This window comes from Petromyzon marinus, chromosome 10 (assembly GCF_048934315.1).
Source record: "Petromyzon marinus isolate PM22_M1 ecotype Great Lakes invasive population chromosome 10, UKy_Petmar_22M1.pri1.0, whole genome shotgun sequence".
NCBI classification, from domain to species: domain Eukaryota; kingdom Metazoa; phylum Chordata; class Hyperoartia; order Petromyzontiformes; family Petromyzontidae; genus Petromyzon; species Petromyzon marinus.
Window position 1 is genome coordinate 17,484,144 of NC_133676.1, and position 14,822 is coordinate 17,498,965.

Genomic DNA, 14,822 nt, shown 5'->3' on the forward strand with positions numbered 1-14,822 from the left:
ACCACCTCCACCCCCACCACCACGACCACCTCCACCACCCCCACCACCCCCACCACCACCACGACCACCACGACCACCACCATCACCACCACCACCCCGACCACCACCTCCACCCCCACCACCACGATCACCACCATCACCACCACCCCCACCACCTCCACTACCACCACCACCACCTCCACCACCCCCACCACCCCAACCACCACCACGACCACCACGACCACCACCATCACCACCACCCCGACCACCACCTCCACCCCCACCACCACGACCACCACCATCTCCAACACCACCACCCCCACCACCACCTCCACCACCCCCACCACCACCCCCACCACCACCTCGTGCGTGGGGTCCCTGTGGCTACTGGTGACATCACAGCAGCACGGTGACTTGGCAACTGCTCGGACGGTACGACGATAATCACCGTTGCCACACTCAACGCAGAACTGACAAACCCAATCCAACACATGTTTAAATCACATGAACTACTCCACGATGATGACATTGAATCTAGGTTACACCTCCCGGCCGGTGCTGAACCCACTGCTCGGGCGATCCCGCGTGTACAAGGATTGGCCAGGGGCACAATCGCCCGTCACGGCAACACGATGTTGCTTGCCCAGAATGTTGCGGGAGTCTCCCAGCCACGTCGAACAACAGCGCGGTGTGCGGTGGACCCCCGCGACCCCCCGCAGCCCCCCACATCGGGCCCTACCCCCGACGTGCCGACACAAACAACTCCGCCGCCACGCTCGGTCCACCGGCGCGGCCTCATTTTTGTCTTTCGGCGCGGTGCGTTCCTCCTGCTCCTCCCCCTCCACCTCGCCGCCAACTCGGCCGCTGCGTGGAGGTGCGCCGGGAGGCGGCGTGGGTGGTCCCCGGGGTTCGCCCGCGGGCGTCAGCGCGACGCGCCGTGCGTGCCGTCGGCCGCGACGCGAGGTCCCCCCCGCTCCGCTCGCCGCGAGACGGACCGGCGGCGCGCGTGGCCAACGAGAGGGTGCACGCAGATTGATGGTGCGGTGCCTCTTACGGCGCTTCGTGCTGGGCAAACACGCGCAGGGCAGCGTGTTTGCTTTCCTTCCTTCCGAGGTATCGCTCCTCGCTCGCTCACCCGGGGCAGACGCCGCCGCTGCCGCCGCTTCCCCGTAGCTCTGTCTTGGTGTTTTTTGTGTTTGCGGCGTTACCCCCCCCCCCAACCTACACCCCGCCGCTCCCCTCCGCTATGCTACAAACTCCTCGTACAAACAACCGATCACATACTTCAAACAAGTTGTTTTTACCAGCAGGATTGAAGGAGGCAAACGATGCAGACCCACCGCAACGCAGCTGTGCGGAGAGGCCCCGTGGCAGCAGTAGCTTTGCATGGTGCGTGCTCGAAGCCAAATTATTTTAATTGTACTTACTCGCTCTCTCGACTCCGGCTCAACTCTGCTGCCTCCCCACGCGTCCCTCGCTCATCTGCTCTCACTTGTCGCGCGGGGACCCGAGCAGGGGCTGTGCTTATTTCTTCAAATCGACAACGTAAACTCCATCCGTTACCCAAAAATAGCAAACAGACCCTGAACGCGCGCCGATTTCTAACGTCGATATCCCGCCTGGCGCTCCCACCTGCCGTGATGCCCCATCGCCCCCCCCCCTGCCCGCTAGGTTGGGGAGAACCCCGCGGCTGCCTCCGATCACTCGGGGGAGTCTCGGGGGCCGCGCTCATCAGCTCCAGAAATCCGCAGTGCACGAAAAATGAGTGAGCCAGTCCCCCCCCCCCCATCACCCCCACCCCCCTCACGGTAGCCGTGAGCCAGGACTTGCACCAGAGCCGAGGCAACCCGCCGGGAGCGTGGCTGAATGGGTGGTCTGCAGCTCGATGCTAACCGAGGCACGTTCCATTGTTGTGTCACTTGACAGTGATTTAAATTCACCGCTGCCACGGGTGCTGCTTTGGGCCAAGGCGCACGGTGCAAGGGAGCGGCGAGGTGCCCTTCGGAAGCGGCGCGGGGAGACGGAAGAGCGATTTGCTTTTTGCGGCCGTGCCCGAGTGTTGGACAGAGTCGTGGCTCGCGAGGCACGGCTCTGCCCGTGGCTCGGCTCAGGCTCATTGAAATCCTGAGCGTGGCCTGGACCGTGCTCACGCCTGGCTCGGGTTAAGCGCGTGCTCACTTGAGCCGGAGCCGAGCCTGAACCAGACCATGACGAACAATGCCGGCCAAGGGGTTCCTGCACACTTGGTCATATTACCTTTTTAAAATTTGATGCAGTATAATTGTTGTTATATAAAAATTCAGTGCATCATTTATTTAGCAGATTGTTTTGACAAAAATAATTTCAACTATGTTTAAACTCAATACATGTTTGGAACTAATTAAATATATACCACTCGAAACATGACGAGTAAATGAATACGTTTGAAAGTTAATAAATAAATATGAAGAATAAGTCAAATGGATACCTGACTGACGAAAGTACGCGTGTGAACGCGATACCAAACTACCGCGAAAACTGGTCACTGCACCACGCGCTTTCAGAGGCGCTTCTGTGGCCGTCTGGAACGCTCTTCATTACGATATCAGGAAGCCACTGCAGCTATGCACTTTGACATCTAAATTGAAAACTAATTTCTTTAGAACTACTTTTTGTATTCATTCATAATAAAGGCCTTTGGGTTAGATCGTGTAAGTATAAATGTGTCGCAACCCTCCACCACCCAACACAGCCAATCGGTAGAAAATGTGTAACGTTAACAAAACGCCAATTAGTGTGTTTGAAGAGTGAATCCACAGTATTAATTATGAATAATACTGGTCGCGAAAGCCTACGTGTTTTTGTATTTAGCTTGTTGTCCTTCCACCGCACATCTGATTCGCACGGTTGTCTACGTACGGTGCGAAAGAAGTTCAACATGCATACATATAATCTTTTTTTTATATTTTGCCGGTTGCCTGGCTACGTGCCGCCTTGTACGCAGAGCGGAGGGGGCACACAGGCGACCAGCAAGCGGGGGAGGGCACGTTGACGCGGGGGGCACGGGTGAGGGGGTGACCCAAGAGGGGATATAGCGGGGGGGGGGGGGTCACCCACAAGAGGGGAGCACGCAGGGGTGGGCGAGGATGGCCATTCAACGTCCGGTACCTCATTCGTTTTTAGTTTTTGCCGGCCGGCCGGAGGGACAGGCAGACAAATAGCGAGCGAGCGGAGGCCGCGTGGCACCTGTAGAAGGGGATGACGTCGATGACGTTGTGGCATTTCTTGAAGTCCCACGACTTGAGCTTGCGGCACTCCCGGTGCGCTCGCACGCGGTGCTTGGCCGACTTGGAGCAGAGGTGCGGCGCGAGGAGGCGCGGCGCACCGGAGCAGGGCACGCGCGAGTCGCGCCACGACTCGGCAAACTCCTCCACGTCCGGGCGGAAGAGGCCGTCCCCGCCCAGCAGCTCGTCGCGACGGTGCCCGTTGTAGTTGCCGCACAGGCCGCAGAGGCGGCCGCGCAGGTGTGGGGACGCCGTCACCTCCACGAAGCTGTCGCCGTCCCACGTCACCGACAGGCCTGGACGGCCGCACGCACGCACCAGGTAAAGGCAAAAAGCCCCGGTGAAGCCTTCACGGACTGTTGGGGCAAGTGCTGTTAAGCGAGCAGCACCTATGAAGGCCGGCACGGCACACGAGGGGGTGGGTGGCCAGCACCACGCCCGGCCGCCTTTGTCTCCCCGGTGGCGATGTTTACGCACCGCACCAGCTGCTCGTTTTTGAGTCGTCACCGGCGCTGGCCGTGAGCGGGAATCGAGCTCAGGTCGCAGCGCGCCAACCGCTACGCCACATTTTTCAAGACTCCTTCACCGTCATGGTCGTCGCCGCTCGATATATTCACGCCGCGCCTCCCTCGCGGTAACATCTCCACGCTCCCTCCCCCTCCCCCTCCTCCACCCCCCCCCCTCTCCCCCATCGGCGACCGCAGCGACGCGGCACGGCCCGCCGGGGAGCTCACCGAGCGCGGTGCTGGCGGTGACGAGCTGCCCCGTGGCGTTGACGCCGTAGCCGCGGCCCTCGAAGGGCAGCGGCACGCGCGTGCCGTTCACCGCGACGCGCAGGTGCTGCATCAGCGTGACGGTGGCGCCGGCGACGCGCAGCTCGACGGCGCGCGTCCACGCGAAGAAGCGCGTGCGGCGCGCGTCGTTGTGCACCACCACCTCGACGCGCGGCGCCCAGGCGGGAGGGGCGCGCGGCGGCGGGGAGCACTCCTTGGCGAGCGTGTAGCGGCACGTGCCCTGGAAGTTGAAGGCCTTGCCGTCGAAGGTGCGGTAGTGCGGGTCGCCGAACACCGTGCACACGCCCGGCTCTGCGCACGCGCGCGGGGGGACGTGAGCGCGGCGCCGAGGCGGAGCGGTGGGACATCGCGCGCAACGCGTACACTTGTCTCGCGCGCGCGTGTGTGCCGTCCGTGAGCAGGGTGAATGTGGACACATCTCGCGAGTGCACGTCGTCACACGGTCTCACGCAATGGGCAGTGGCGGATCCGGTGGAGGGGGAGAGGGGAGAGGGGGGCAATGGTGGAGATCGATGGCTCCCGCCTTTAAAACTGAACAATGTAATTGTATTGAAGCGGAATAAATACGTATTGAGCCCTATTAAAAAGCGTGCCATGTTTGGAACCGCTTCCGATGCGACAAGGAGACGGAGGCGTGGATCTCCGTCGGGAAGGGCTCGACCCCCGTGTCAGGCCGCTCTTGGCCACCGCTGAGTCGCACAGTCCCAGCGAGTTTCGCTCCGCCCCTTGCTGCTGCCTCCTGCCCACTGCGTGCGGTGGGGCAGCGTGGCTCTGACTGAGCGGGCATCCAAACGTTCTCATCGCTGGGGGCGGTCACGCCTCCCCTTCACCATCGCCGTCTCTACACGAGCAGCTTGGTGCTCGTTGGCTCACCGACCCCGTGCCGCTGCAAACAACACGGCGCCCCCCGAGTGTGCCATCGTTTTGTTCAAATTTCAACCTGCGTTGACTTTTCATCGTCAAGGGTAACGGGTGCCAGCCGAACCGCACGCGGTTAAATCGCGGCAAGGGCTTTTCTGCGCCACGTCCCCGATGCAAAGGAACGCGTGGGAAACCCCCCGACCGCTGAGCCTGTCACTCGGTGCCAGGGAGCACTCGAGAGGGCGGCGTTTCTAGCGTGCGAGCGTTCGTCGTGCCACCGGCCAGGTCGGAGCGGGTGACGGGAGGAGTCGCGTTTCACTCGCTCCGCACGCCGCGCAGCGACCGTTCAACGTCGTAACCTCGGTGCCAGCGCCCCAGCTGACTCCGCTATCAGGGCTTGTGCAGCAGCGGTAGCGGATCGCTCTCTCATCCGTGAGCGCGACCGTAAAACTCCTGCCAAATAATAACTCCCCCCACCGCCCCCACCCCCCCTCCTCCACCGCATCGCACACTTGTTCCCGTCGTCCATATTCAAACGGGGGACGGCTAAATGCACCGCAGGATCGCAAAGTTTTTGTGTTTCAAAGCCCACGGCCCCGGCGAGCCACAAATCCCGGACGAGGGATCTTGTTGGGCGGGCTCCAGCCGTTGGGACGGCAACACCTCAGCCCACGTGGGCCGTCTCCGCTGCGTCTGCCGTCGAGCTGTCGAGGAGATCACCGTGGGACGATTTTGGTCATGAGGGCAACAAAGGAGACTTACTTTCGGCGCACTTGAGGCAGCATTCGTCCGGCTTCTGGGTCAAAACCTTTCCCTGGAAGGACAAAGAGTCGCCAATTAGAATGTGGCACGATCACGTCCGCAGCCCTCGCGAAGCCACCCTAATGCCCTACACAGAGTGGGGAGGCCTTCATCATTCAGCAGTGGCTTGAAAGCTGGATGAGAATGTTTCCGCTAATTGTGATGAATTAAATCCTTATACGTTTTATGTTTATCACGATTAAGAAAATGTGATGAGGTGCGGGATCAAAGATGAATCACCCCGTGTTAGATCACGACAGGTCATTCACAAGTACTTCAACGTGCACCGTGCGAGCGAGTGCTGGACAGGAAACGTGTCGCGTCCCACGTGCACGGGATATCCTCAAGGTCACCGCACGGAACGGGCATTCACTCACCGGTGAGCAATTGGTTTGACAACATTCACACGGAGGGGCGAGAGACGAACGCTCGCCCCCCCCCTCCCCCCCCCCCACTCGGCCCGCAGCCCCAACGCACTCCAGCGAGGGCGACTGGCATGCTGGCTGTGAGTTGGCCGACGCTCACAGCCCAAGGCTCGTCTCTCGGCGTATGTGCCGTGTAGCCATTGGCGTTTTGCCGTTTCGCCTTTCTGCCCGAGGAGGAAATATAGGCGACATAGCTCTATGAAGAAGGGCTACAGTGTAAGAGGAGGAGCGATACCAATTGGCGGCTCGTCGATACTCCAACGATACAAACGTCCCGCCGTTCAGCCAGCCGCGAGACCCGGTTAGCTCATCCCTCACAGAGAGAGAGAGAGAGGAGAATGGATCAGGAAGGAATAAGAGTTGGAAGAAATGTCAGTGTCGCTATCTGAAAGTTGTGCAGTCTCCTCTATTTCATGGAGGTTTTTCTTGTTATCAACGTGCCTGTCGTTCGCAGCTGTAAAGCGGCGATCGTGTGCGGGGTATCGAAAGCAATGGCTGCTGATAAAACAGAATCCTTAAAAAGAGCACTCTGGATTCCAGTGAGGCACTTAGAGGGTAAGAGGGCATTTAGCCATGGCCTTGACATACCGCCGTTATTGCCTCGGGCAATTATGGTTCATCAAGAACTTCCTCCATCACTTTAGAAAAACAAAAGGGGCGACTGTATCTTTTCTAAAGGTCAGGCGCTTGACAGAGCGGGCACGGGTCACGTGCGAAAGCGACGCATGCTCAGGAGGAAGCGAGAAGACCGATGAAGAGGATGCTTCTGTCTTAAGCAGATCAGCGCCGAGTGCAAAAACAATAAATTCCATAACCTCTGGGCCGAGGGCTGCAAGTGGCGTGGGGGGTTCTAATCTGCTACAGAATGCACACTCCCCGGATTTAAACATCAAGATGACCTACGAATGTTTGAAAATGTTTGGGATGCAAAGCTTTCCCTCAAGTTATACAGCAAGCCGAGGTAGCGATCACAGGGCTCCGGGTGGAGTTGTAATCACGGCAGTTGGCATCCCGTTAGCTCGAAAAAGCGTTACGTCTGAATAACGATGGGTAAAATAGTCACGTCAAATCAATCAACTTATCAACTGATCGATTCACTTAATCAGCAATGTATTTGTAATGTATGTGGTTAAGCGCTGATTTTGATTAAAATCCCACCGCATCGGAAACCCGTACGTTGTAATCATTGCGTGTAAAAAAGGCAATCGTCTGTAATGTCTTCGGGAGTCATCCATGAGCCTCATCGTAGCGTGTTGAGGTCAGACGCCGCGGTGCAAGCCGGAGGGAGAGAGACGGCGAGCGAAGAGCGACGCCGTGAAGATGACGAGACGGGGAAACACCCACACGTGGAACACTCTCACACGGCAGCAGCAGCAGCAGCAGCGCGTCGCCACGTGTTCCACAGCGGCCCACGGAAGGTGATGTCCAGATCTACTTCTGAGATCCCTTGCAGTGACCTCTTACTCACGCGGGGTGGTAAGAGCCGATTTCACTCGGCTGGTCGGATCATCGGCTTCCCCGTGGGGGGAGGGGGGGGCACGCATGGAAACGCCGAATCCGTTGCCCCGCAGTGGACGTGGCGATGAGTGAGGATGCACACGGAGCCTGCGTGCACACTCCTACAAGGGCGACTCTCCCAGCGCAGCGAGGAGGAGGGAGGGAGGAGGAGGAAGGATGGAGGGAGAAGAGGGGAGGGGAAGGGGGAGGGAGGGGGGAGCAGGAGGAAAGAGGAGGGGGAGGAGGGGGAGCAGGAGGAGGAGCAGGAGGAGACTCGCGACTCACCTGGGGGCAGCTGCTGAGGGTGGGGGGGCACTGGATGGGCTGGCAGCGCTGGCTCCCGTTGTGGCACACGCAGGAGGTGCACACCTCGGGCCTCCAGCTCTCACCATCCTTGCGTCACAAAGAGACACAGACACAAAGAGACACAGACACAAAGAGACACAAACACAAAGAGACACAGACACAAAAAGACACAAACACAAAGAGACACAGACACAAAGATACACAAACACAAAGAGACACAGACACAAAGAGACACAAACACAAAGAGACACAAACACAAAGAGACACAAACACAAAGAGACACAAACACAAAGAGACACAGACACAAAGAGACACAGACACAAAGAGACACAAAGAGACACAAACACAAAGAGACACAAACACAAAGAGACACAGACACAAAGAGACACAAAGAGACACAGACACAAAGAGACACAAACACAAAGAGATACAGACACAAAGAGACACAGACACAAAGAGACACAAACACAAAGAGACACAGACACAAAGAGACACATACACAAAGAGACACAAACACAAAGAGACACAGACACAAAGAGACACAAACACAAAGAGACACAAACACAAAGAGACACAAAGAGACACAGGCACAAAGAGACAAACACAAAGAGACACAGACACAAATAGACACAAACACAAAGAGACACAAACACAAAGAGACACAACACAAAGAGACACAAACACAAAGAGACACAGACACAAAGAGACACAAACACAAAGAGACACAGACACAAAGAGACACAGACACAAAGAGACACAAACACAAAGAGACACAGACACAAATAGACACAGACACAAAGAGACACAAACACAAAGAGACACAAACACAAAGAAACACAGACACAAAGAGACACAGACACAAAGAGACACAAACACAAAGAGACACAGACACAAAGAGACACAAACACAAAGAGACACAAACACAAAGAGACACAGACACAAAGAGACACAAAGACAAAGAGACACAAACACAAAGAGACACAGACACAAAGAGACACAGACACAAAGAGACACAAACACAAAGAGACACAGACACAAAGAGACACAAACACAAAGAGACACAAACACAAAGAGACACAAACACAAAGAGACACAGACACAAAGAGACACAAACACAAAGAGACACAAACACAAAGAGACACAAACACAAAGAGACACAGACACAAAGAGACACAAACACAAAGAGACACAGACACAAAGAGACACAGACACAAAGAGACACAAACACAAAGAGACACAGACACAAAGAGACACAGACACAAAGAGACACAAACACAAAGAGACACAAACACAAAGAGACACAGACACAAAGAGACACAGACACAAAGAGACACAAACACAAAGAGACACAGACACAAAGAGACACAAACACAAAGAGACACAAACACAAAGAGACACAGACACAAAGAGACACAAAGACAAAGAGACACAAACACAAAGAGACACAGACACAAAGAGACACAGACACAAAGAGACACAAACACAAAGAGACACAGACACAAAGAGACACAAACACAAAGAGACACAAACACAAAGAGACACAAACACAAAGAGACACAGACACAAAGAGACACAGACACAAAGAGACACAAACACAAAGAGACACAAACACAAAGAGACACAGACACAAAGAGACACAAACACAAAGAGACACAAACACAAAGAGACACAAACACAAAGAGACACAGACACAAAGAGACACAAACACAAAGAGACACAAACACAAAGAGACACAAACACAAAGAGACACAGACACAAAGAGACACAGACACAAAGAGACACAAACACAAAGAGACACAAACACAAAGAGACACAAAGAAACACAAACACAAAGAGACACATACACAAAAAGACACAAAAACAAAGAGACACAGACACAAAGAGACACAAACACAAAGAGACACAAACACAAAGAGACACAAACACAAAGAGACACAAACACAAAGAGACACAGACACAAAGAGACACAAACACAAAGAGACACAAACACAAAGAGACACAAACACAAAGAGACACAGACACAAAGAGACACAGACACAAAGAGACACAAACACAAAGAGACACAAACACAAAGAGACACAAAGAAACACAAACACAAAGAGACACATACACAAAAAGACACAAACACAAAGAGACACAGACACAAAGAGACACAAACACAAAGAGACACAGACACAAAGAGACACAAACACAAAGAGACACAGGCACAAAGAGACACAGACACAAAGAAACACAGACACGATTGTGAGCGGCTGGCGACGGAACTGGCAAACATTACGCACCGGTCCTAACTGTGAAACGCGCAAATTATATTTCACTGCCTTAAGAGCTAGCGTATATACATATTTGTACATATACATATTTGTGTATATACATATACACATATTTGTGTATATATACAGTTTGTGTATACACACAAACATGTGTATATATACACACAAACATGTGTATATATACACACAAACATGTGTATATACACACAAACAAGAAATGTCTTGAAGACAGTGTAAAGTTCTCCCGTGTTGATTAAGAGGCTTTTTTTGTTTTTATTAAACCCAAACACACACACGGAAGCGGTGGTGCTCTGGCTATGAACCTGGAGATCTGTGTTTGATTCGCAGGCAGAGCTAACAGCTGACACTGTCGACTTCAGAGTGTTCCTCGCCAGGCGTACCTCGACACGTGCATCGCACGAGCCAGCCAAACGAGGACTCCTCGCACTCACAGCTTCATTCGTTTTCGTCATGGCTACCCAAGGGGGAGGACCATCACCGGACTGACAATTCTCATGTCTGATGGATTATTAGCTTCCGGAACTAATTTAGAACAGCAACCTTGACCTGTGACAGCAAATGGATATGTACCTCGCTCCTCAACTCAGGTCAGATTCTACAAGTTCACCATTGCCCGGCGTCAGGAGTAAAACTCCCAACAGGGGGTCCGAATGACGTTGGCCTTTAACTTGAGCTTCGATGCCACCTTCTTGGGCTGCTGAAGAGTCCCCCCTCTCACCCCCCCATCACCACCACCCCTCATTTCTTAAAGTTGCCTCAAGCACCCCGAATCGCTCTGAACAGATGTGCACGCTCAAAGGAGGCAGCCAACATAAGTTGACACCAGGATAACCAACAATGCCAACGCGACAAACACAACTTGAACCAACGCAACAGAGTGTCGTCCTTGCCCCGCGCCTCCTATGGGACTGCCAAGCAGAGGAACGCGCTCGGACATCGCGACTCTGGCATCCTCGATTTGAATCCCCGTCGGAGGGTGTTGCCCCGGGGCTGCGTGGCTGCCCACCTGGTAGGTGGTGTTGAGGACGGTGCAGCTGCTGTGAGGGCGCACGGCCGAGATGCACGGCTCACAGCCGGCGTCGCCCGGCGCTCCGAGCCCACAGCTCCGCTCGCACTCCACCGTGCCGTTCTGGAGCCGCGCACGCACGCACACGCATGCACACGCACGCACACACACGCACGCACGCGCACACACACACGCACACGCACGCACACACACACACGCACACACACACACACGCACGCACACGCGCACACACACTCACACGCAAACGCACACACACACACACTCACACGCACACACACACAGTACGCACGCACACACACACGCGCGCGCACACACACGCACGCACACGCGCACACACGCACGCACACGCGCACACACGCACATACGCACACACACACAGCACAGTCGCTCGGTGGACCGGGAACAAACGTCTGACGGACGTTCGCGGTCGAGCGAGGCACGGACGTTTCTCTCGCGCTGCAAGGAGCGCCGGCGGTGCCCAGGACGGAGGTGGGATTCCCATTGCTCTGTTGAGGGGGAGTCTCACCACAGAACAACCACCGGTCCCTTCCCACCAAGCGGTTCTCAATCTCAGACCGAGCTTGAACTCGTAATTGCAGAATCGTACCAACTCAGCTGCAGTGTTTCCCAGCCAGAGGCAGGGCATGGATGCAATTTAGGGGATTCGTTCATCGTATCACACCGTTGGTTTCAATAGTTTTTGTTAAATTATTTCACTGAAACATACCATTTTTTATCAAATACCATCCTGTGACGCTAGTGTTGTAAACGGCACGTTAGGTCTGAACGGAGACTCCTGAGTGTAGACTTGAGCGACGTGCGGCACCGCGCAGCCTGGCCAAGGCTGGCCGCGGCTGAATACGTCCGCGCTGACGACGGCCTCGTCCCACCGCTGCTACGGTAGAGGGCCTGGCGGGCCACCTCCCCTTGCACGTGGCTCACAGGTGAGCTCTGCCCTGGGCCGAGACATCCAGCGAGCACGCGACGGGGCCAGAGGGCGCCCCGTGACCCCCAGCGATCGCGGGCGTTCCACTCAAAGTAGCTCCTTGAACGGCCGCCCAGCTGCTCTATGTCAGGCACGCTTAATAAACGTGGAAGGGGGTGCTGGGAATTTATATAAACGAACATGAAATAGTTCTGAAATTGTAATAAAGAGTGCTTTGATGTTGTGGGCACCTGGCTTGTATCACAGCTAAACCGTAAAATTTGAAATGTATTGCAATTTGGAAAAATATTCTAAACAAGTGTATTTTTATTTCAAGAACTTGCATAATTTACAACTGGCTTGAATGTTTGCCACGGAGCAAAAAAAAAATCAAATCCAAACCAGATGATATCTGGGCCAGATTCACACCCGAGTGAAGCACAGTGGTGTTACGGGCCTCTCACTCCGTTCACTTTGATTTTGCCAGACGTTGGCAGAGCTCACGCGCCACACGAGCGACTCACCACACGAGCGACTCACCACACGAGCGACTCACCAAACGCGCGACTCACCACACGAGCGACTCACCACACGAGCGACTCACCACACGAGCGACTCACCACACGCGCGACTCACCACACGAGCGACTAACCACACGAGCGACTCACCACACGTGCGACTCACCACACGAGCGACACACCACACGAGCGACTCACCTCACGCGCGACTCATCACACGAGCGACTCACCACACGAACGACTCACCACACGAGCGACTTACCACATGCGCGACTCACCACACGCGCGACTCACCACACGCGCGACTCACCACACGAGCGACACACCACACGAGCGACTCACCTCACGCGCGACTCACCACACGAGCGACTAACCACACGAGCGACACACCACACGAGCGACTCACCACACGAGCGGCTCACCACACGAGCGGCTCACTACACACGACTGTCAATGCCCCGTAAGAGACAGCCAATATCTACTTGCAGCTCCTTGCTGTTGAGCGTCAGCTAAAGCCGCGCGTAGAACAACCCAACGGTGAGACTTGTGCAACAGAATACGAGGAGTCTGAGAGGGGGCGCGGTGGTGTGGTGGTGCGGCGGTGGTGCGGCGGTGGTGCGGTGGTGCGTGTGGTTCCTGTGGGTGGTGCGGTGGTGGTTACGGTGGTGCGTGTGCTTCCTGTGGGTGGTGCGGTGGTGGTTACGGTGGTGCGTGTGCTTCCTGTGGGTGGTGCGTGTGGTTCCTGTGGGTGGTGCGGTGGTGCGTGTGCTTCCTGTGGGTGGTGCGGTGGTGGTTACGGTGGTGCGTGTGCTTCCTGTGGGTGGTGCGGTGGTGTGTGTGCTTCCTGTGGGTGGTGCGTGTGGTTCCTGTGGGTGGTGCGGTGCACACTGCTACCTTACACACACACGAGGTGCAGCCACCGTGGCTGAACACGTCTCCATTGTCCAGAACCTTGGCCTGGAAGACGCAGCTCCCCGCGGGCAGATCGAACACCTTCCTCTGGCCTAGAGCACGCGGCACGCGGAGGGGGACGTGGGGCAAAATGCGTGCGAGGGCCGGAGGCGCGGCGAGCGTGGCTCCCCTCTCTCTCCGCCGTTTTGCCGCCCCCTCGACAACTTGGGCTGACGGCGGTAGCGACGCCGGACAGCGGCGTGGAGAGGTGGTGCCGTGGCGCACCGCAACATGGGTTACATTTCCGGCCACGGCTAACATCAGTGGCGAGTGATTTCTGAAGCGGTCCTGGACCAAACGCCTTTCGCCAACCTGCGTTGACCGGCGTGGTGAAGCATGGTCACAGAACTCAAATTCCGTCAAGGGACTTTCATTTAGCAGTGGATTGACAAATGGCTACAAAAATGTTTAATTACGATGCCTCGACGCATGGCCTGCTGCTGGATCTACAGGCTCGTACAGAATACTGAAAGTTATTTTTTTTTTACTTCGTGAGCAACTCTTTGTTGCCTTCTAAAGACTTCAGACACCAGTCAGGTGCTACCGGTCACCTGACCTCTAGAGAGCTCCCCTGATTTGTGCACTACACAAGACTGCGTTCACACATCCTGCGCGGTGAACTGGCTCAGCATCGGGACGATCGCTGCACACATCTCTTGTCACAGCCAATGTGCCAGTCATATTTTCCAATTTCACGTGAGCATATTACTGATTTCATATCGCATTTCACAGGGAAGACACCACTCCGATGTCATTATCTAGATGCGGCAAGGTTACTCCGATTAGAAATCCGCCCTGGTATCGGAGTTTAGCAAACTTGGCCCACAATCCAGAAAGTAACAGGTGCATCCTTATTATTTCTAAACCACATGACCGAGGCACCGCGTTGGTGTCCTCTGTCCATGAGTGTACGCTGGGAAACGTTCAGCGTCCGCCCGCCGGCACGTCGATTTTCACGGTCTCAACCGATACGTCATGCGGCCCGTCTGCTCGGTACCAAAGGGCACGCGAGATGCCCCTGCGATGACAAGGAGAGAGATCCTCCACCTGCGACGGGGCAAGCTGCGTTGCCGGCGCAGACCCCGTAGCAGACCCCGTAGCGCTATCCCCAAGCCAGTCAGCTCGCTCCTTCATAAAACTACACGCAGCTGGGTCGGACGTTCATGCGCCGTGGGGACCAC

At 55.5% G+C, this 14,822-nt stretch overlaps 1 protein-coding gene across 1 annotated transcript in view; it reads right to left on the reverse strand.

The window, feature by feature from the left end:
- BMPER (BMP binding endothelial regulator) overlaps positions 1–14,822 on the reverse strand; it is a 57,277-nt gene that overhangs the window by 7,943 nt on the left and 34,512 nt on the right. Inside the window, exons 8-13 of the mRNA XM_076066211.1 lie at positions 13,585–13,694; positions 11,227–11,349; positions 7,906–8,013; positions 5,660–5,711; positions 3,977–4,327; positions 3,205–3,538 (exon numbers count right to left, since the gene is read on the reverse strand). Of these exons, the coding sequence (XP_075922326.1) occupies positions 3,205–3,538; positions 3,977–4,327; positions 5,660–5,711; positions 7,906–8,013; positions 11,227–11,349; positions 13,585–13,694 (1,078 nt within the window). The remainder of the gene's footprint in view (positions 1–3,204; positions 3,539–3,976; positions 4,328–5,659; positions 5,712–7,905; positions 8,014–11,226; positions 11,350–13,584; positions 13,695–14,822) is intronic.